General features: G+C 46.0%; 1 protein-coding gene across 9 annotated transcripts in view; it reads right to left on the bottom strand.

Moving 5' to 3' along the window:
* The window catches only part of CUX1 (cut like homeobox 1), a 467,724-nt gene that overhangs the window by 240,397 nt on the left and 204,467 nt on the right, over positions 1-22,860 (bottom strand). For all 9 annotated transcript variants that reach the window (XM_027861836.1, XM_027861837.1, XM_027861840.1 and 6 more), the window contains exon 3: positions 21,019-21,066. In XM_027861836.1, the coding sequence (XP_027717637.1) occupies positions 21,019-21,066 (48 nt within the window). The remainder of the gene's footprint in view (positions 1-21,018; positions 21,067-22,860) is intronic.

Raw genomic sequence — 22,860 nt, 5'->3', positions numbered from 1 at the left:
GCCTCAGTTTACTCATCTGTAAAACCATGGGACTGGCCTCAAGGTCCCTTCCAGGTGCCGGACATGGGGTCAAGATGACCTGAGTTCGGATCCTGCCTAAGATACTTGCTGTGTGACCCTGGACAAGTCACTTAACCATCCCAGCCTCAGTTTCTTCCTCTATAATGAGGGGATAATAACAGCACCTACCTCCCAGGGTTGTTTTGAGGACCAAATGGATGTAAAGCAGTTTGCAAACCTGGAAGAACACTATAAATGTGAGGGATCCTGTTATTATCAGCCTGTGATCCTGGGAGCAGAAGGTCCCCGGAGGTCACTTTCAGCTCCTGTATCTGGGATCCTAACATGAGTTCCCTAAAACACCACTCACTCTCTAAGGCCTCGGCAGCTTTGCTCCTTCCCTTCTGCCCCACCCCCCTACACATCCTGGCTGGCTCCACCGCCTGGTCGCAGCTCTCCTGGGCACTCAGCGGCACCTTCTTCTTGACATTCTAGCTGTCTATGACCTGCTCTCATCTCTCCTGCTCGACACTAACTTCCTGAACCATACACCAAGCACGAGCCTGGTCATGCTTAAGGCATTTATTTATTAAATGTAACTGTAAAATGGCAAACGTTTTTAATGGATTTTCATCTGACTTTTACAATTAGAAATAGAGAAATTAATCAACAAATACATATTACATGTACACACATACATGCGTGCGTGTGTGCGTGCATGTGTGTGTGTGTGTGCGTGTGTGGTCGGGGCAGTCTATAGTGACACCAACAAGGACGGTGTAGGTGGCCAGGCACCATTGGACCCACGAGTCTTATGAAGACCTGGCTGACAGACTCAGCTCTGGGCGCCACCCTCCTGAGGAGGGTGACCTGAATGGGGAAGGGTCTCAAGTTCATACCACATGAGGACCAGCTGAAGGAATGGCTGGTCTGGAGGAGAGAAGGCTGTCCTCCCATCCTCAAAGGGCGGGCATCTGGAGAGGGATTCCCCTGATTCTGCAAGGCCCTAGAGGCACACCCAGGAGGACTGGGGGGCAGACACAGAGAGGCCGACTTCAGCTCATGGACCCGTGGACACCCTAAAGCCTTGTGCTCCAGGTCATGGCCTGGAGAGATCTGGCTAAAGTAGTTTGTGGAAAGCAGATCCACTGGGAGTGGGCAGGGGGAATCAGATGCAGGTCTGCCTAAAAAGAAGGGAACAGGAGTAGTCCTGGGCAGCCAGCGCCAAAGGGGCCAAATGTGGGCAGATCCAGGAAATAAGCAGAGGGGCTGGGGGCACCATTCAGATGCACCATCCTCTTCTGTCTCCCATTCATCAGGTGACAAGTGCAATGCCCCTACCTGGCAGCTGGGGACCAGGGCCCAAATGCCCTCAGACACTCTCTGACATCCCTGGGCCTCAGCAGCGTTAGCTCCAGGGCCCCACGTCCCACCACATGGCCCAGACACTTGGATTTTTTTAAGTAGCTGGATGGCCCGGAAAGAAAGCCTCCCAAGCCAGACCTAAAGTCTGTCACGTTCCCAATGGAGGCAGTAAACAGAATTTGCCCTTACGAGGCCTGTCTGGGCCGCTCGGCGTCTGACACCAGGGCTCTGACAGGCTAGCAAAATTAAAACAAATTGTGTTCTCGCATGCCTTGGTTCACACGGCAAGCACCCAAGAAACCCACTGTCAGTAACTGAGAGGATGCTAGAAATAATTATCTACGGAAAATATTAGATTTGCTCTGGACTGTTCATTACCCACAATGGTTTAATAGGCCTTTTATTGAATCGCTGCAGAGCTCTGGGCCTAAATCAATGCGGTGTGAGCTCTGAATTTTGATGTATGCTGTTGACTTCCAAAACACAGAGCAATTTGTAATCGCTTTGACTCACTGTTGTTTTCAAAGCTCCTGCTACATCACAAGCATTTATTTCTGACCACAAAATTACATTTATTCAACAGAAAGCAGCTCAGGGTCTTTAAGAGGTTAACTTCTGGAGGGCTTGGCTGCTCTCCAGGCCGGGCGAGGAGCTGCACTCATGGAAGGGCCGTGCACGGCGGCGGCGGCAGCGGCACCCCAGGCTGGCCGTGATTAATAGACTGCTGAATGCACTCTTCTCTGCGCGCACACACTCCTCAATGCCGAGCTTCCATAGATCATGGACTTATCCTCCAAATATCTGACTGAAATTGAATTTGGCTTCTCTCTCAACCGTTCACTTCCTCTGTTATGCAAGGTTATATCCTTTTCTGCATGAACAGAACCAAACCAGCTGCAACTTGGGAGAAGAAAATGTGTTTTCAATTATGAAGCTGGCCTGCATGTTGAACCACAGATCTACTGCTCCCCTAATTGAGCCATCATGCAGCAAACCTACAGTAAGAAACTGTATTAATTAGGCCTTTGAATCGACTGCAAGGAAATATTCACACACACACACACACACACACACACACACACACACACACACACACACGGACAGACACGAACACGGACACTACACGTAATGGAACCCAAAAACCTATTCATGCCAAGCCTGGAGCAAAAGCAAGGTCCAGCCTGGGGAAGGGGCTGCCTGGCCTGCTGTTTTGAGGGCTGTTCTGCTAGGCACTGTTCTAAGCCCTAGACATAAAAAGGCAAGATTGTCAGGATGTCTCCTAGAGACGCAGCACGTTGTAACAGTTTTTGTTGTTCAGTCGTTTTCGGTTGTGTCTGACTCTTGGTGACCCCAATTGGGGTTTTTAGGCAGTGATGCTAGAGTGGTTTGCCATTTCTTTCTGCAGCTCACTTTACAGATGAGGAAACTGAGGCAAACAGGGTAAAGTGACTTGCCTGAGGTCACACAGCTAGTGTCTGAGGCTGGATTTGAACTCATGAAGATGCGTCTTCCTGACTCCAGGCCCAGCGCTCTGTGCACCGTGTTGCCCTCTACGAGCGTTGGGGTTCTCTATCCATCTGTGCCAGGCACTACACTAAATGCTGGGAACACTAAGACAAGATTCCAGAATGTAGGGTCCTTATGAGGATGGCCTGTATCTGCATTTGCAACCCCAGTGCTTGGCACATGGTAGGTGTTAAGCTTATTGACTAAGTCAAAGACAAAAGGGAGACCACTGTCATACCCTGAAGGAAGTCAGTCCAAACCCCTTATTTTACAGATGAGGAAACTGAGGCCAAGGGTGGTTAAGTGACTTGTGCCCAAGGTCATACAGGTGCGAGTCTCTTTTTGAACTGAATTAAACAAATGCTTCCTAATGGCCTCCTATGTGTAAAACAGAACCAAGCCCCACTGAAAATAGAAAGAAGTGTGAGGTGCTATGCCTGCTCTCAGAAAGCTTGCAATCTAGCGGGGGAGGTGAGATCAGCATCGGAGCACCATGAGTGGCCAAGTGAACTGTGGAGACAAGGACTGTTCTGAGGGCTCATGGGAGGGAGAGAAGACCTCTGGTGACACCTTGGGGTCTTCGAGGATGGGATGGGGGGGAGCTGGAAGACAACTGGAAGGCTGGGGCAGAGCGATGTGAGCAGAAACACTGAAACAATGGGGAACAGGAGCCGTGTTTGAAAGGTCATGAAACCCCAAGTGAACGGCAGGAGACGGGGAGCAGGAAGGAAAGTCAGATCTGGGGCAGGTGACAGCCTCTCAGCACCTCCCATTTTCCAATCTGTGAAAGGAGGGAGCTGGATAAAGCGGTTTCTAAGGTTCCCACCAAGTCTACACCTATCATGCTCTGCCATGGTCATCCAGGTTCACGGGCTCCTCCTTTCCCATCAATTTTCTTTGGCTGTTCCCCGTCCCCCTCTTCCATATTTTAGGACATTTTGTCTTTATATCATCAACGTTCCCCCACATACACCTTGGCCATGGGCTCTGACCAATTTACTTTGAACTTTGTGAATTCTATTTTCTTTCTCAGGGCACTTAACTCCCTGGGCCTCAGTTTCCTCATCTGTAAAATGAGGGGCTAGACTAGATCCAGAGCTACAATCCCATGAGATTTTGGAACTTTAGAATCTTAACTTTAGCCTGTAGAAACAGAATATTATTCTTAGAAGGGATTCTTGGAAATGAGCTAAGACAAAGTTCCCATCAAAAGCATATCAGAGAAGAAAGTTATCCAGGCTCTGATGAAAAAATTCAGGTGACAGGACCTGAACACATCATCAAAACACTGCATTTCTGAGGAATTCTAATTGTAACAAAGTTCTTTAGACTAAGCTGAAATGGCCTTCATCACCCAGTTGTCCATCTCTCTCCTACGATGTGACTCTCAGAAAGGAACCTAATATTAGATACAATATCACCAGTGAACCTAAACTTCCTTCCTTCCTTCCTCCTTCCCTCTCTCCCTCCCTCCATCCCTCCCTTCCTTCCTTCCTGTCATTAACACTACAAGGACCAGATGTATCAATTGACATAAAAATTTTATTATAATTTTACTTTCAATTAAAAAATTTCAACCATCTCTGTTTTCTTTACATAGTGGATTAAAAAAAAAAAAAAGCTCAATGGTAATTGATACTCACAGCCCTTTAGGGGATTCCCTGGTTCCAGAACTTTCTGTGTCCGACACTGTTTTTTCCATAGTTCTATCACATTCACGATTAATACTGAGTTTGCAGTCAACTAAAATCCCTCAATATTTCCCCCAAATTACCACACTTCATTTCTATCTAATTTAATAGGCATTTCTTCAGCACTATGTCAGGTGTTCAGTTATAATCCCACAGATGGTGGCTTTAGAAGCAGCAGAGATGGAAGGAACTTGGTAGTTAAGAAAATCTAAATTTCAAATCTGCCTTGTGTGACCCTGGACAAGTTGCTTTATTGCTCTGGTCCTCAGTTTCCCCATCTGTATAATGAGGGTTTTGGACTTTCTGGTCTCTAAGATCTCTTCAACTCTAAATCTATGATCCCAGGCCTTTGAAGAACAGGGTACCTGGACCTGCCAGGATCTTACTTACGCTGCTGCTGTTTTGTAAAATGGCAGACTTTGTGTTTGTCCCTGAGAAATCTCACTTTGTTAATTTCAGCTCACCACTTCCTATTTGTGAAACACTAGTTTGTTTGAAAATATCTGAAAATAGCTCTGTGAAATACTGAGGTGGTTATGAATATTGATTAGGTCATGCAAAGTATCAGCTAGGGCTTCCAGCTTTGGGACACCTGAAAACTCGGGAAGCACATGTCCTCTGTCTTCATGCACAATAATTTAACAAAAATGTTGAAAAGAAGAGAGCTCAGAATCCATACAGACCTTTGTTGGCAAAGAGGACCCCTGTACCCCCTAAGAAAAGCAGAGTCAATGTTGGAGGGGCTGTGGAAAGACAGGCACGCCAATACGTTATTGGTGAAGCTGTCAATTAAATCAACAATTCTAGAAACAAACTTGAAGTTACATAGGAAAAGCAATTAAATGCTCATTCCTTCTGACCCAGCCATCCAATACCCTTCAGAAGTCAAGGAAGGTTTTGTTGATGACAAAATATTCATAGAGCAGCACTCTTTAGAAGCCAACACTGGAAACAAAGGAGGTGCCCATAACTTGGGGGATGGAAGAAAAAATTGTGCCAAGTGAACCGGTGGACTGTGAGTGTGCCATAAAAAATGATGACTAGCAGGATTTCGGAGAAACCTGACAAGGCTTGTCCAATGTGAAGTCGAGCAGAGAAAGCAGAACCAAGGCGATGAGATGCACAATGATGATGATAATAGAAGTGGGGGAAAAACAAAAGGACAGGCTGAGCTAGAATTAGTTCCAATGAACAGTCCTGTCCCCAGAGTATAAAGGACATGATGTGCATCTCTCCTCTCAGTAGAACAGGGAGGGACACCGGGAACAGGACGGGTAGGCTTTGTCACATGGTCTGTCTTCTCTGGGATCCCGGCCTTCTCCACACCCTCCTTTTCTAAGGATGGGTATCTGTGGGGTTTTCTACTCCCTCTTTCATTCTTGAATTCCCAAAGACAGAGCTGCACTGGTGACTCCTGAAAATGACTTTTAATTCCCTAGAATATAATTCATCTGGGTCTCAACAACTCACTTAAAGGAAATAACGTTAGGGCCGAGGGCAAAAATACTGTCTAGCTTCAGTGAGAAGAGCTAGGGCTGGTATCTCCAAGCCGTTGAGGAGCCGGTCTACTCCTGTCCCCTGCCCTAGAGCCTGAGGTCTGGGGTAAGTCTAGACTCCCCCCTCCCCATCCCCTCCTTGGGAAGGAGTCCAGTGCTGCCTGCCAGGAGGACATGCCCCACCCCACCTCGAGCCCAGAGAAGGCTAACGAGGGTTGCTCCCAAGGGCTTGGCAGGCTGTCAAGACGCGTCTTAACAACACAGTCTCATTGGTACAACATGCTCAAAGCCTGCCTGCTCTCTCCAGATGATTTGGCCCCTGCCTCGTTATTCCCGCCTCACCTTGGAGCTGTATCTGCCCATTCCAATCTGCCATCTGCACACCCTCTTCTGTCTTGACGTGGGCTCCTTGGGTCTCTGCTCCTTTTCCTGGACCCCGGTAGGCCAGGTCGGGCTCCATCCCAACATTCCTGATCCTGCCGTTGTTAAGAGATCCTATAGTACTACCCAAGGGGCAAATGTGACCTAGTTCACAAGTCCAACTGAGGTTCTGGATGAAACGAGGGACCCCTTTCCCATACATCTGAACCATGTCTGCTCTACCCTTTACGGTGGGGAGTTTGTGGACAGAGAAGGCAGAACTAAAACAGGACATGAAGAGTTTCCCTGTTATCTGTTAAAAAAACCTTGCCAAAGAACAGTCCAGGTGGCATAGTATATAGAGGATGACCTGAGTCTGAGGCCTACTTCAGACACCCTCATTAGGTGACCCTGGACAAGTCACTTAAACGGTTTGCCTTATTTCCCTCATCTGTATAATGGGGATAATAATAGCACCTACTTCCCAGGGTTGTCATGAGGATCTAAGAAAATAATAAAAATAAAGCATTGTGTCAGCCTTGGAATGCTCTTATTATCACTTTTTGCTCACCTTCGTATTTTTGGAACCCAGATTTTTCAAAGCCCTCTTTTGTCCCTTACTATTTTCCCAGCTATTAGTGCTTTCTTCCTCCTTGAGATCCCTCATTTCTAATGATCCCCCCCCATTCCTTCCCCCAACTAGGATGCAAGTGCCTAGGACGGAGAGGGTTCCATTTTCTGTCTGGGCCAAAGCCTGGAACACAGTTGGCTCTTGACGTCTGATGCTGAATTCCAAGCCTCAGTGCATTCGGAGTTTATCATTCTCACAGTTATTTAATTCTCTCCTCCAGATCTTGCAGCTCCTACCTATTCACATCTCTACGTGGTATTCCTTTACCTTCCACTGTGGGCCACTCTCTAAATATCCTGGAGGACGCTTCTTTGCCCCCTCGTTTGCTGCTGGTGTCATCAGGGGGGTCATTTGTCTTTATATTCTAACCTTCCATGTTTAAGGGCCTCCTATCCCCCGAGCCCTCTACTCTCAGAAGAGTCCCTGGCCAGATGCTTGTACCAATCTACATGAATTCCACTTTCCTAACGTTTGGGAGAGAAGTCACTTCTCCTCCCTGGGCCTCAGTTTCCTCAAGGACTAAATGGCTTCGAAGGTCCCTTCCCACTTCAGGGCTAAGATCGAATGACCCCTGGCAAGCCCTGGGACATTTTACATGTCTGAGCTTCCATGACATGAGGAGGTCGGTCTAGATGGCCTTCTCATCCTCCCAGTCTAGGTTACTGACCCTCTCTGAGCCTCAGTTTCCTAATCTGTAAAACGAGGGGATTAGACCATTTGGCCTGTAAGGTTCTTTTCAGTCCCTGACCCACGATCCTAGATCTGAACATGTCCAGAATTCCCTTTGTCAGCTGTGGCAAACTCAAAGATGCCAAAAGTCATTTTCTCCCAAAGCTGCCAATACTTCTACATAGATCAGCAATTAATTCTGACCCCAAACCATGAACAGAAACAAGGAAAGGAGGAAAAACCCTGCTGTGGCAGGGGAAAAGAAGATTAAGAACTCAGGCATGGTAAGCCTACAGGGAAGATGATCAACATAAGCAATGTCCTACAGTCAACTGGAAAAACAAATCACCCACAAAACGCATTATTCAAATGGCGGTGGTGAATTTCCATCCTGGGTCCGTTGGGTGTCCAGGACTCACAGAGAAGAGGCCATTCCTGAAAGGTGGATACTGTCAGAAACCTGATGAAAAAAACCAATGCCCCAAATCCCAGCCCAGGCTCTTCTGTTAACAGAGGCAGAAAGATGCAGAAGGATGCAGAAGCATCATCAGAGAAGAGCTTCCAAGCCAGGGGCGCTATGTACATGCTGTCATGCAAGGCTAGCCACAAGACTGGTATCATGGCCTCAGGAAGAGCAAGACGCCCATGACATGGGGCCACCAGCCAAAGGTCCAGGGATTGCAGACAACTGTTTACCTGCCCCTTTCTTAGGATCGGATCACAGATCTAAATCGAGAAGGGAGCTTAGGGGCGGGTGAGGACAGCCCCTTCATTTTATGGACGGACAATGAGGCCTAGGGATGTCAAGGGACAGACCAGTCTAGGGCTTGCTTTCCCTTCCCTCTCAAACGGCCTCTGGAGGAGTTTTTTCCATCTGTAAGGACAGGCTCCACTAAGGAACAGACATGCAAACCACACAGAAGATGCTTGGGGATAAACCTGTCTGGAGCTCAAGAAGCGGCCAGCGTCCCCCAGGGAGCTGGAGGCAGAGCCAGGCCCTTCGTCCAAGCCACCTAGTTACAACGGGTCCCTCTTCAGAACTCATGCTTACGCACGAGGGAAGCACCGGTAAGGCCATGTCTTTACCTGGCCAGCATGTTTTTAATCTGATAAAATACCTGGCCTTTTAAAATTCAGTCCCCTAGCTGTAGCACCATAGGAAAGGCCCTTGGGAGGTATCTAGTCCTGGGGGCGGTAGTGTGGGAGAGTGGACTGTGTGCTGGTTTTGGCTACTGTGGACCTGGGCTCAAATCCCGCCTCTGCCTCTGACTTCCTGTGTATCCTGGAACAAGTCACCGAACCCCTCTGGACCCCAATCCCCTAATATATCGAATGAGGGGGTTAGACTAATCAGCCTCTGAAGGCTCTTTTCTCCCTCCTTCCCTCCAGGGTGCCAGGGTTCTGAGCTATTTCATTTCTCTGGACTCTGTTTCCTCATCTGTAAAAAGGTGGAGTCGCACTAGAGGCCCCCGAGACTGAGGATTTGAGATTCCGAGATAAATTCCTGCGTGTTCCGCTAAGCATCTGCCCAGAAGGTTACTCCAGACCTGTTGCTCATCCTGCCTACTAGAGGGAGGGCCCGCGGGAGGGGTATATGGAGACTTCAGTCCCGGCCCTGGGTCTGCCCCAAACTGGCTGGGAGCCTTTGAAGGGGTTGTTTCTTTATCTACTAAGTGAGAAGCTGGGCCTGGTTATTTCTAAGGTCCCACCCAACTTTCGGAATTCAAGGATTCTAAGTGACCATCAAGCAGCCTAGAATACTGCTAAGTAATAGCTAACATTTATACAGCACCTACTATGTGCCAGGCATAACGATTTCCCAGGCAATGACATCTGAAAGGACCATCAGAAAGCTGCTCTAAGTCAGACAATGGCTTTGTTTGGGGCGGCTCTGGTTTCTGGACACCTAAATGTAATGACCGTGGGACACTTGAAACTGGTGGCTGACCCCTAGACTATTTTGCCAACTGACTCCATTGCATTTATTGACAGATTTTAAATCTATAGCTCATCCCATACATGGGACTAGATTACTATCTACTATGTGTGTGTATATCGACATATATATACACATAGATTACTATCTATTACATATGTGAATAGATAACTAGATGAATGTGTATATATGTACACACACACACACACACACATACTACTACTACTACTACTAGTACTAGTACACAGTGTACATGTGAATAGACAGGCCATTAAAATGATTCTACTCTTTATTAAGGAGGGGAAAGGAAGAAGCTTTTACTCAGCACCTACTATGTGCCAGACAGTGTGTTAAGTGCTTTACAAATACTACTTCATTTGAAACTCACAACAACCCTGGGGGGAGGTGCTAATATTATCCCCATTTTACAGATGAGGAAACCAAGGTAAACAGCGGTTCACACAGCTAGTGAGTATCTCAGACCGCCTACGAACTCAGGTCTTCTTGACTCCAAGCTCAGCACTCTACCCAACGTGCCTAATACAGCTTTAAGAATTCTCCTCCGGGTTATCACACTCTCTATATTGAGGAGCCTGGGCTGGTGAACGTTAGGCCCAGGAAGACAATCTTCTCCCTCTGATTTGGTAAACTGCACTCTGAATTCCAGAAACAAAACTGTGGGGCAGATGTTGAGCCCCGGCAGAGTTCCGCCACTGATTTTCAAATGGTCGTCTATGAAGAGTTTGAAAAAGCAGTCGTGCTCAGTAAAACTCGGCATAGCGTCACTAAGAACGAAATGGACCCAAGTGAACCAAAGAGCTTTCTTGGGTAATATAGCTGGTCCTATACAAGCTGCCCTGGACGTCGTCTCTCTTGGCTCCTACGAGGCACTGGAGAGCCCTGGTTTGGAGGTCCATGTGGACAATGAATGAGTGAATGAAGCCTTTATTAAGAACTCACCCCATACCAGCTGCTGCTGCTACACATACAAAAAGCAAGACGGTCCCTCCTCTCAAGGAGCTGCTATTCTCCTAGGGGGGCCAAAACACCACGTGTAAGGGAATGATGAGCAGCGGAGGGCATTTGGGAAAGGCACAAGGCTGGCACACGGGCCCTTGGGGCAGCGGACTGACCTGTCATTTCTAGGAATGGTCCGGTTGCTCTGACGACTGGTCAGAGCTTGGGGTGAAAAGCGGAGTGGGGGGCCCAGCTCTGAGAGGGTGCAGGGTGGGGGGGGGGGGCCCGCCTGGGCTCAACCATTAGGAGCCCTGGGTGTCAGGGCAGGCACTGGAGGACTAGGTAGGAGGAAGGGCCAGATAAAACGAGAAGCCAGTTTTACCTTCTAATAAATGAAATTTCTTTCCCTGTCATTTCTCAGCACTGGCGGCAGCTCTCTGGAGCTCCACAGAGGAAGCCTAATCCTGCTGTTATGTGACAGTTACTCCAGACCTCTGGTGGTAGCTACAACAGCCTTCCCAATACCCTCACGGTCGCCATTTCCAGGCCAAGCGTCTCCAGCTCCTTCGATGGATACATCCCATTATGTGTCCTCCTTTGCCATCCTGTTTACCTTGGTCCAGAGTGCCAATGTCCTCATAAAAATCTATCGCCCAGAAATGATCTCAGGGCTTGGTGCCCAGCAGAGCTCCCTGGGACCACTGCCTCCCTCGATCTGGACACTTGGATTAATGCTGCCTGTCTGAAATCCAATTAGATTTTTGGCAGCCACATCGCCACGCTGACTCATTGACTGCAGGTAGGTACTTGGAAAGATCACCAGGGCGAGGAAAAGTCAAGAAACAAGGTCATTTAAGGGATAGCTGCAGGGGCAAAGGATGTTCAGCCTGGAAATGAGGAGGAAGGCACATGGGCATCCTCACAATTCTCAAGTATCTGATGGGCTACCAGGTGGAAGAGGGATTAGGCTCACTTGGGGTAGCTCAGAAGGCAAACTAAGCCTTCCTGGGAGCCATCCTCCTGACAAATGGCGCTATTCAGAAACAGGGCGGGTGGCCTCACACTGCGGGAGACCTTCAGGACTCCATCCAAGGGAGGATAACCCCGGCGGGGGTAGGGGAGAGACACTGTTGAGGAGACCTATGCATTTGATGGGACATTTGATGAGACAATGTTTAAGGGACCTGCCCATACTCTAGGTCTCTGAATTAGTAATAACATTTTTTATTATTAATAATAATAACAACTAGTCTTTTATATCACTTTAAAGTTCACAAAGTTTATGTGATATTAAGCTTGTAAAATATATATATGTAAATACATATATATGGGTATGTACACACACACACACACCCACCTCATTTGATTCTGCCAATATGTATCAAGTGAGGTACATGCTATTATCACCCCCATTTTATGATGAGGAAACTGAGGTGGAAAGCAGTGAAGTGACTGGCCCAAGGTAACCTAACTAATAATGAATAACTTAACTAATAAGGTGGTAATTCATAACTGAGGTGGGAATTCAAATTCAGGTTCTCCTGACTCAGTAAAAGGAACTTAGAGAGCTTATTAGGTGCCAAACACCATGCCAAACGCCAGGGATTCAAAGAGAAAGGCCCGATCCTCCCTGCTCTCCAAGGCCTCACGTTGGAGTAGGGGGAGGCGGCCCACAGGGGAGGCTGGAGCTGCCAGGCAGATGAAAAGGCCTATGGTCCTTAGGGTGTAGTTACAAGGCAGAAGAATTCAATCTCCTACTGATGACGTTGAACCACGGGCCAAGGGCCAAGGCCTCTGGGGTCAAGAACTTTCTTTGGTGGTCTCCAGGAGCTGGGGTTACAGCCCCACCCTGAGGGGGCATTGCTTTCCATGGCATTCATCTCCCTCCACGAAGGAGTGCCTCTCATTCTACCACTCTAAAGGATCACTGGATGTTCGCAAAGCTTTCAAGACTAGTCTGACAAAATCTGAATCTGAAAAGCACAGGGCCCCCAAGGGAATAAGGACTTTATGTAAGAAGAGTTGTGTGATGGGCATAATTTAGGGTCTAGGGTAGTGGAGAATGAATGGGGCTCTACCAAATCATTTTTGTGTAGTCATAAAGACCATTCAAGTGTAACTGCTGGATTTCATCTGAGATCTCAAAGCACATTACAACAATTTCAATTACGACTGTGGCACTAATCAGTGTCAAAGGGTTTTAAAACTTAAGATTTAGTACCAAAAGCATATAGTAGCAAACAAATAAAACACCAGCCAACAGCAGAAAATTAATCTTATCTTGAGTTTCTATGAATGTCCTCTGATGGAATTATTTCCTTGGAAATCATGATATTCATCAATTACTTTATAAATGTTAGAAGGGATCACATTTTTTAATTAACTCTATACTAAAGTCCCCTTTCAAAGGAGTTTTAACAGTGTCTATTGCAGAGAAAAATTCTGCCCTCAGATTGCCCAAAGAGTACTTCCTGCTAGCTAATGGCAATTGACTATTTGGTAACCAAAACAGTCTTTATCTGCAATTTTGTTTGATTAAGACAGCCAGCCACAAAATACCAACCACGGTCTTCTATTTGTACATATTCTTACATTTGCATCACATGATAATGAAGGTGACAAAGAAGTTGAATAATTCTCCTTATTGGGGGCAAAAACACCATCAGAGGTAACAGGTAGTTTTCATTCAGTTAATTACAGGGTTATATGTTGCTGTAATGTTCTGCAGTGTAGAAAATGGACCTTATCTTAAAAGGAAATTTCAAAATAATATGGGGTTCCTAAAGCTTTCAATAATCATTTCCTCTCCATGGAGCATTTCAAAAGCTGGGGTGCTATGTCACAACGATCCCTGCTCCCCCATAGGCTATGAGACTGGTGTCTCTACAATTGTACGTACAGAAAGAATGAGCCAGTTCAGGACCTAGTTAAGCTTGTACTTAGAAACATACACACAACTGCACATGCACACACACACACACGCTCGCTCATGCAGGACACTGGAATACTAGTGTTCATATCCTACCTCCTAGACTTTCAACTAGTCATTTAATACTTGGGTCTCAGTTCTCTCACTTGTACAATAAGGGAAATGAATTAGATGGCCTTTGAGGAGCCTTCCTGTTCTAGATCTATGATCCATTTTTTTTTAAAATTTAAATTAAAAAAAATATTTTCAGGTCCAAATTCTTTCCCTCCCTCTAATCCCTCTCCTCTCATTGAGAAAGCAAAAAAATACGATATTCATTATACATATGAAGTCATGCAAAACATTTCCACATTAGCCATGTTGTAGGGGTGGACAGGGTGGGGAGAGGGGAAAAGCAAGAAAAACAAAGAAAAAAATCTGCTTCAATCTGCACGCAGAGTTTCATCAGTTCTCTCTCTGGAGGTAGATGGCATTTTACATCACGAGTCCTTTGGAATTGTCTTAGATCTTTGTACTGACGCAATCCAACATTCTAAGTACAAGCTTAGAATATATAATATAAATATATTTCATATAACTCAAACACGATCTATCTATACTCTCAGTACAAGTTTAGCCATGTTTTAGAATGGTTAAATGTAAACATGCACACACATAAGAGAGATGCCGGAGAGGCAGACTGATTGATCAACAGATACGGGGCTACAATGGGTAAGCCATGTGGGGAATGGTCTTTCCCGGATGTAGACCAGCAACCACTCTGCGGCTCAGAGCTTTCCACTGCCTGGAGGCACCGAGAGGTCATCAAACAGTCTCTGTGTGTTGCAGCAGGGCTTTCTCTATCTACTATGGCAAGGCTGCCTTTTGCTTGGAGATATTTAATTATAATACATATATAAGTAAGGCCTGGCACTCCAAACTTCTAACCCAAGGAGAATATTAGAATTGGCAGGGAGTCAGAGTTATTGACACCATTTTATTCCAGAAACAGAGGGACTCTCACCCTTTGAATAGTCTCAATGACGGGGAGCTCATTAGCTATTGAGACAGCCCAAACCATTATTGGAGAGCAAGTACCCCCTTTTATGAAGCCTATGACTCAAAAATAGAAAACAGGCTCAAAAATAGAAGTTCCTGAAAACTACATCTCTGACCTCAACGAGATTAGAAAATGCTTCTAGCAAGGCCATTTATGCTTTAAAAATTGTTTCAGGGGTGTGTGCTGATGGCTCCTGTACAGCAGACAAGCTGACAGCACCAAGGCCTTTGCCAAAGCTTTGTAAGACCTCATGAAAAGTTCCATGGGAGTCCCCAACCAGGGAAAAGTCTGCTGGGAGCTAGGGGGAAGAATGTGCTTAAAAACGAACAAACATGAATCTTGGGCATGCAATGTCATTAACCATGTTCATTTTGCCAGGATGGTGAAATCCAGAGGACAAGTTCAGTGAACATTTTAATGAAAATCAGTTTCTTTGCAACTATTGCCTTTTCATTAGAAGAATTTTCTTTTGTTCTTTTTCGTTGTTCTTCTGTTTCTTTTTTGGTTCATAAAGCCCTCTAGCATTGTGAAGATGCTCATAGACTTTTTCAAAATAATGTTTCTAAAAGAAATGCTAAATTTCAGGGGTTAGTTGTTAAAAAAAAAAAAGACAAACAGATCTTACTTTTTTCTCATCCAAATTCTATCCCTGCCTCATCCCCCTACTCCTGAAAAACTAATCACCCCAGTTAAGAATTCCTGGTATAAGTCATTACAAACAGTGATATTATTTTTCTAGACTCCGAGATAGCACCACGTAGAATGTTTGGAGTTACTCTCTAGCTTTCTTCCTTAATTGTTGTGCGTCCCTAGGAGGGCCCCAGCTCTCGGAACTTCATGCTACAACTACTTTCTCCTTGTAAGCTACAAAGGGCTATACCAATGCAAGGTATTTGGAAGGGAATGAACTTTGCCCATTCCCTAGATGTCACCACGTCTTTGCTCTTAAGACTACCAGTGATACAAAGGAGATGGATGAGGGAGAGGCCTTGAGCGTGAAAATCTGTTCAATACAAAAACAGCACTTGGCAAGCACTTTGGAATAACAGACCAAATCTAATAAAATGAAATTTAACAGAGAAAAATGGAAAAGCAGACACGGGTTCAAGCAATAAATTGCACAACCTCTGAATGGCGGAGATACAGCTGGGAGGAGTTTATGTGAGAGGGATCCAGGAGTTTTAGGAGCCTGGCAGCTCAAGGGAAGAGTTTAGGGGCTAAAAACTGGGCCCAAGGTCATCTCTGACCCTTCACTGATCTCAGTGAGGTAGACATTTCTCCACTGGCACAGATTGGAACCATTATAGGCCTCCCATCCTCTGCAAATTTTCTGCACTTCAATTTAATTCTCTAAGTCTTTTTAAAGCACCTTCCCTGTGCTAGGAATTGGGGGATTCAAAGATAAAGTAAAGCCAGGCCCTGTCCTCAAGATGCTTGCAGACAAGAGGCCCTTCCTGAACATGGGAGAGGGTTTCCTCAGCTCTTCTGCTTCTCCAATTCTTGCCCACAGTCTGTTGTTGGTTAATGTGCTGCAGCCTGCTTACGCCCACCACCCTCTGCTCCATCATGCACTGACCTTCAATTCTGATTCTCTGGAAATCATGATGTTCCATGATTCACAGCAAGAGTGAATCACTGGGAAAATATGGGTGTTTGACAGATTAGCTGTGCTGGCAAGGAGCAGCTGAGAATTACTCAAAATGCCCTATACTTTCCTTAGTCAACCCAGCTCACCCTCCTCCTCCTGATGTCTGGGCCTAGCTCACTGTAGTGTGTCCAAGATGTTGGGACTAATAGGCTATTTGGGCCCAAGGCACGTTTCATCCACTTAGGTTCTCCTGTGTGGATTGTCAAGCTTGTGTCTGGAATTGTCATGGATCTCATGAAGGAGGCCTCCAGGTGGTGAGCTGGAGAATGACAACTACAGTGCAAGGCCATCTACAGAAAGGAGACTTGGAACAATGTCACCCCAGTCCGGGAATCCTTCTTTGTCTGGGATTCTACTCAGGCCGTCTGTCCTGTCCCCTCCCAAAGTGGCAAACCCTTTTTGTGAGCATTCTGTTTCCCTCATCAGAAGGGCTCACCGAAGGTCTGTAAGCAGAGGTTTGCTGGGGACGCCACTGAATGGATCCTGAGATGTGGAGAGTTTGGGCTCTATGACCTTTGAGCTCCCATCCAGCTCCAAGATGCAGTGAAATGGTAATCAACGGTGACACAAAGAAAATATTTACATGTCAAACAGCTGCTTATTTTAAAAGGTCACAGCATTTTCAGAAATTCCTATTTCCATTTTGTGCTTCTCCTCCCATCATAGGAAATTAGGCGTAGGCACAAACCAAAGACTGAAGGCAATGTTTAGAACCAGGCTCTGAGCATCCTCACACTGAAGGCATCGGGTCCTCAGACCTCCAGCTGCCTAACAAGTTCATTCCCAGGCTAGTCTCCAATTCTGCTCCAAAGAATCATGTGCTTTAATTACAAAAGACTATTTTAAAGAATTTACTGAAGGATCCTTGCAGAAAAAGAAGGAAGGAAGGGAGGAGGGGGGGGAGAGAGGGAGAGAGAGAGAGAGGGGGAGAACAAACATAGAGGGATGAGAATTTATAGACCTTGAGGAGGATTATCACCTGACCAAGCATCGTCCCAAACAGCCATTACTACCAGCAAGTCTGATAATCTTTAGTGGAGGAAAATGACCTGGTTGTTTTTTTCCCCCCTGTTCTTAGGTACTGGACAGGGCAGCTAGGTGGCACAGTGGATGAAATGCCAGGCCTGGAGACGGGAGGACCTGAGTTCAAACCTGGCCTCAGACACTTACTAGCTGTGTAACCCTAAGCAAGTTACTTTACCCTATTTGCCCCAGTTTCCTCATCTATAAAATGAACTGGAGAAGGAAATGGCAAACCACTCCAGCATATTTGCCAGGAAAACTCCAAATGGGGTCATGAGGAGTCAGACACGACTGAAACAATTCAAAAACAAAAAGGTACTAATGGCAACATGGAAGCACAAAAGGAAATGAACAAATCAACTCGGGGCCTGACTGCGACACCTGCAAACGCCAACACTGAAATATTACGGCTTGTCCTCATCCTTCACCGGGAAGCAGTCAGCCAGTCCACACGTGATAAGGCACTGGGGATACAAAGAAAGGCACAAGACAGTGCCTGCCCTCCAGATGCTTACATTTGAATACCAGGTAAAGGCAAAGAAAACAAAGGAGAAATGATGAAACCCCCTCTTCGTGTTAGCTAAGTCCGGGACGGAGCCGCTAAGGTCCGCATTCCCATTCTGCACAGGAACCTCGAAAGGGGAGTGACTGTCCAGAACGAAGCAGCTTGTATATTTAACGCTGGCTTCCAGAAGTGAGAGACTGATACAACTGCAGAGAGGAAATTTTCAAGACACAAAGAAAAACAATTTCACTGAAGATGAAAGCAAGAGGTGTCTAAGGAGACTGGTGTGGATTCTCAGGGAACTTCCTGGCCAACTTGGATTATAAAATGAAATGTGCCAGGGGTGGAAGCAAGAGCAGGAACGAGAAGAGGGATGGCTATCAAAGCAGGGCAGGGTCCTCTAAGAACTGTTCCGGGAGTCCTAATGCTCACAGTGGATGAAAGTTGATAGCAAAGCCTAAAGACAAATAAAAATAACGCTTTTTTTTTTTAAAGTTACATATTGGGGGAAAGAGGAAGGCTAAAGAGGGAGTGATAACGGACACCAGGAAGCTAGGAAGCCAGCAGGGCTGCTCCGCTCTTCTACTGCTTCTAAGCAGAATGACCTCGAGCCTGGGGGAGGGTGCACTGTGAGGAGGCAGGGAGAAAGGGAGGGAGACCAGAACATTGATCCAGTGTCTACTGTGGGCCTGCTGTCCGCAGGAGGCTGACCATCCAGGCATGGGGTAAGTCAGAAAACAAGGTGAGCTGAGCCTCATGGCCAATGAGAGGTCCAAGTAACACGACAGGGAGATTCCTAAGGGGGAGTGACCATGGCTGGGGGGGCCTTCCGGAGGATAAGGGCTTTGAACAAAACTAATCAAAGTCTTGGAGGCCACAAGCTGCACAGTTTCTTCTGGGAACAGGGAGTGGCCAGCCTGTTTGGAGCGTGGGGCTAACTTAAGGCAGTCTGGGGAACACCCTGGGGAGAAGGCCCAAAGGCAGATGGGAGAGGGCCTTCAATACCACGGTGAAGAATGCTGTATGAAATACCAGTTGGATGAAGCTAGCTAAAGGGAACTCTTTGGTCCGAGGACCAGGGATGGGGGTGGGGGGCCTGCTCCAGGGCATTCTCAAGAGAACTGAGTGCAACACCTCCGTGAGCAGATGAGAAAATGGGGCTCAGAGAAATAAGGTGCCGTGCCCAACATCACACAGAGAGGAGCCAGGATTTGAACCCAGGCCCTACGCTTCCACATCTAGCCTTTTTTGCACAGCACCCCCTGCCTCTGGGAGGTCTGTAAGTCAGGATTACAAAATCAGGGTCTGATGGTTCACCATCTCCTGGGGCCCTGGCCATTGGGCGGACGGTGTCCAGGACCATTTGTCATAATCACTGCCCAGCAGACACAAGGACAAGTTCACATTTTTAAACCTTGCTGCATTACAGAAATGGGAGCTATTATCACAGGGTTGGTAGTAAGTACATGGAATTCATTACCTTAATTGGTGATACAGGCTGAAAGCAGGAAAAGCATTATGACCCATGGATAAGAGACCCTACCAGGCTCTTAGGGAATGTGCATAGCCCCTCCCTAGCCTTTTCAGATTGATATCATGAGGGTCAACTCTGCCCTCCCAGAGGCCATCCACTGACGCCAGAATTCTGGACTGCAGAGACCATAGGTCTGACTCAGGAGGTTATGCTCTCTAAGAATTTTAGGCAAAAATAATTAAGAGAATATAACTATATAATATTTTAACTTAATAATAATGAATATTTTGTAGTGCTTAAAAGTGTCTGTAAAGCACTTTACAGACAGTATCTCACCTGATCCCCACAACGGAGGTGTCATTATTATTCTCCCCATTTTACAAATGAGAAAACTGGGGCTGAGAGGCGGTTTCATCACTACTGAGTGTCAGGGGAGGGACTCAGGTCCACGTCTCTCCTGGCCGTAAGCCTGGGGCTCTGTCCACTACTCCACGCTGGCTCTCTCAACTTCCTCCCAGGTCTTCCCATGATTCTCCATCTTGCTAATGGAAGCGACCAGGCTAGCAAGACAGGCCAGTTGGCGCAAGAAAGAAGCTGGCTATGGATGTACACTCTTACCTCTGAAGGACTGAGCAGGTCGGATGCAAGGGCTCACCTCGGGCAGCTCACTCCCCAGGGGAAATGGTGAGGCCGACTGAGTCTTGTGGGTTTGGGACTCCAGTGGCTACGGAAACCACCAGAACTAGCAACTGCCACCTTCCCTGCGCTGTGGGATTCCCAAGACACTTTCTTTGCAAAAGTCCTAGGAGGTATCTTGGTTCAAGTCATGTTTTTGTCATTTGAGATGTAGGTAAACTGAGGTTCAGTGAGGCCAAGAGCCTTGCCCACGGTCACATACTCACAGAGTGTCTGACGTCAGAGTTCATTGAGCCGTGCCTTATTGTCTCCAGATGCCAGTAGCTTCTTCTGTATTCTGTTTGAAACGTATTTTCTTTTTCTTTTTCTTTTTCTGTTCAGACTAGCAGGAACCCATCAGCTTGGCATCCCACCAGACTCTCCCCCTTCCCAACCGTGTGCCCTAAAGACTTCTGGGCCTTACCTTCAGCACTGCTGCTGCACTCACTCTCAAGTCTATTGGGCCTTGCCATCCTCATCACAGCTGAGCTCCCCTAAATGTGTTATGTCCCTCAATTAGAATGTGAGTGCTCTGAAAGCAAGGGATGTCTTACTTCTATTTGTAGCTTAGCAGAGTGCCTGGCACATAGAAAATGGCTTAAAAGATACTTTTCTATTCTATTTATTACGTAGTGGATAGAGAGGCGGTCTTGGAGCCAGGAAAACCTGGGTTTAAGAACAGACTGACACAGACTAGCAGAGTGACCATAGGCAAGTCACTTAATCTTTCGCTACCCAAGAAAATTAAGACTTTATAAAGTTGTAGAACAAATGCCAATCTACGTTGGTGGAACAGACAATTCCTCACTGGGGAGTTCCCCAAGCTAGTAAAATCTCAGGGGTGGGAACCCCTCCCCTCCAAACCCAAGCAAACACCAGCATCAAAGACAAATCACACGTAGCTCTAGAAAACCTTTGCATAAGAATGGGCGTGCTTGGTGGAAAATGAAATTTCATACAAAATTTGCATTAGACCAATCTATATATGGTTAGTGAAGGGTCAAGCAGAGTACATAAGTTACGTAACAGACATTTATTTAATGTGAATAAAAGGAAAACCTGTTTCCCACATATAGACACCTCGGGGTATAAACTAAACAATGTCAAAGCTTACCTCTCCTTGGAAACTCTTCAACAAAGGAGCTACCTGCTTGCGCAAATCCTGAAGCACACAAAAGGATGAATCAGGAGGCAGACATGTGAAAAAGAAAGAGAAGAAGATATGTTAGGTTGGCCTCCAAAACAGCTGTGAGTAAAATGTTAATGATTAACAATATAAAACAACCCCATTTCCTTTCACTTCTAGTGCATTGACAAATTTGGCTTTGCTTAATCTAAATTTTATTTTAATCAAGCGTGGTTAGATTTCATTTCTAATAATTAGTCCTTATTTGCATATACCTGATTTTACATGCAATGTGATTAAAAACAACAACAACAACAACTCTTCCATGATGTCAGTTTCAGTAGTGTGAGGTCTGCTGTAACAAATTCACTTGAAATAAGAAGTAAATGTTATGATTTAGGTTTGAACACTGTTTCTATATGAAATGGATTTAGGCCATAACTTTGACTTTTAAACCCTTTCTGAATGCACTGTTAATGTAAATTAAACATCAAAGGAATAAAACTCTCATAGAATCTCTTACTACCAATTTTGACACACCTCTTCAGGAAATTCATTATTTTAAGAATTCATAAATCAGAGAATTGATTGGATATATAAAACCTTTATAGACCATTCAGGTCCCTTCAGCTAAACGTTCTGAATTTTAGTAAATATGTTGTTATCATGGTACTGAAAACTGGGCCTCAGCAAAGAGGGGGAATTCTGTCTTTGTACAGGAGAATATTAGGAAGGGGGTTTGAGAGATGAGACAGATGCTTTTTTTTGGTGAGTTCTGTGACATTAAGCTGTCACTGTTGCTGTCTTTTTCTTTTGATTTTATTTTACTGTAGCAAGTATTTTTTTTTAATCCTGTTAGCTACTGTTTAAAGCCATTTTGTGACTCAATAACATTCTATCGGAAAATTTCCCCTTAATTATATGCCCTGGAAAGATGTAATCCATCCGTCAGTCGATCAGCATTGACTGAGTGCCTACTACGTGCCAGGCACCGTGCCACGGGTGGTGTCATGTTATTATGTCTTATTGAACATCCTGGTGTTTTCTAAGGGAACACAGCTTCTATTTTATAATGAAAATCAACAGGGAAAGTGTCAGAGGTGAGGACAGATACTGTGTTCAGTCAAACACTTGACAGCGTCTCTGACGTGTCCAGCACTGTCACAGGACATTCAGACACAATGAGGATACGCGGAGAGAGCTCACCCGAGTTTCCTGAAGACGCAGTGTAAAGAGATCGTGACAAAGAGCTGTTAAAAAAGAAGTCACGGGGAAATCGGAAAGGGACTTTGTGACGTCTGAAAAAGCTTAGAAACACTGCCCCTGGAGGACAGGAGCAAATGACACTTGCCTATTTTAGGGACACAAGTCCCTATTTTCTTAGCCAGATTACCTGACCTTCAGAGGCCCACCTCCATTTTAAAATGGGTGGCACAGTGGAAAAAGGGCTGAATTCTGAGTCAGGGGGGTCTCAGTCTGAGCCTTGGCTTAGCAGGTTTGGTGCTGTGCCAGCCCCTTCCCCTCTGGGCCTCAGTTTGCTCGTCTGTGAAACAAGGAGGTCGGCTTCTGAGGTTCCTTCCTAGTCTCTATCTGCTCTCTCCTTCAATCACCCTCTGTGTGCCAAGTACAGTGCTCGTCATTGAGGGACAACAGACATAAATGGGTATGTGCAGTGATATTAGGAAGAAGGCACTTTCATCCTTAAATCAAAGATGATGTTCCAATTTGCAGTGCTACGGACACCTTGCCATTTCAGAGGAAAACCTGCTTAATTGATTTTTTTTTTCCCAGTAACTTGGGTAAAGGTATCCGTAGATGTCATACTTATCA

Source organism: Vombatus ursinus, unplaced genomic scaffold (assembly GCF_900497805.2).
Source record: "Vombatus ursinus unplaced genomic scaffold, bare-nosed wombat genome assembly UNPS02014768.1, whole genome shotgun sequence".
Lineage (NCBI taxonomy): Eukaryota > Metazoa > Chordata > Mammalia > Diprotodontia > Vombatidae > Vombatus > Vombatus ursinus.
Note: the sequence above shows the minus strand (reverse complement) of the source record. Positions and strands in the feature narration are given on the sequence as shown.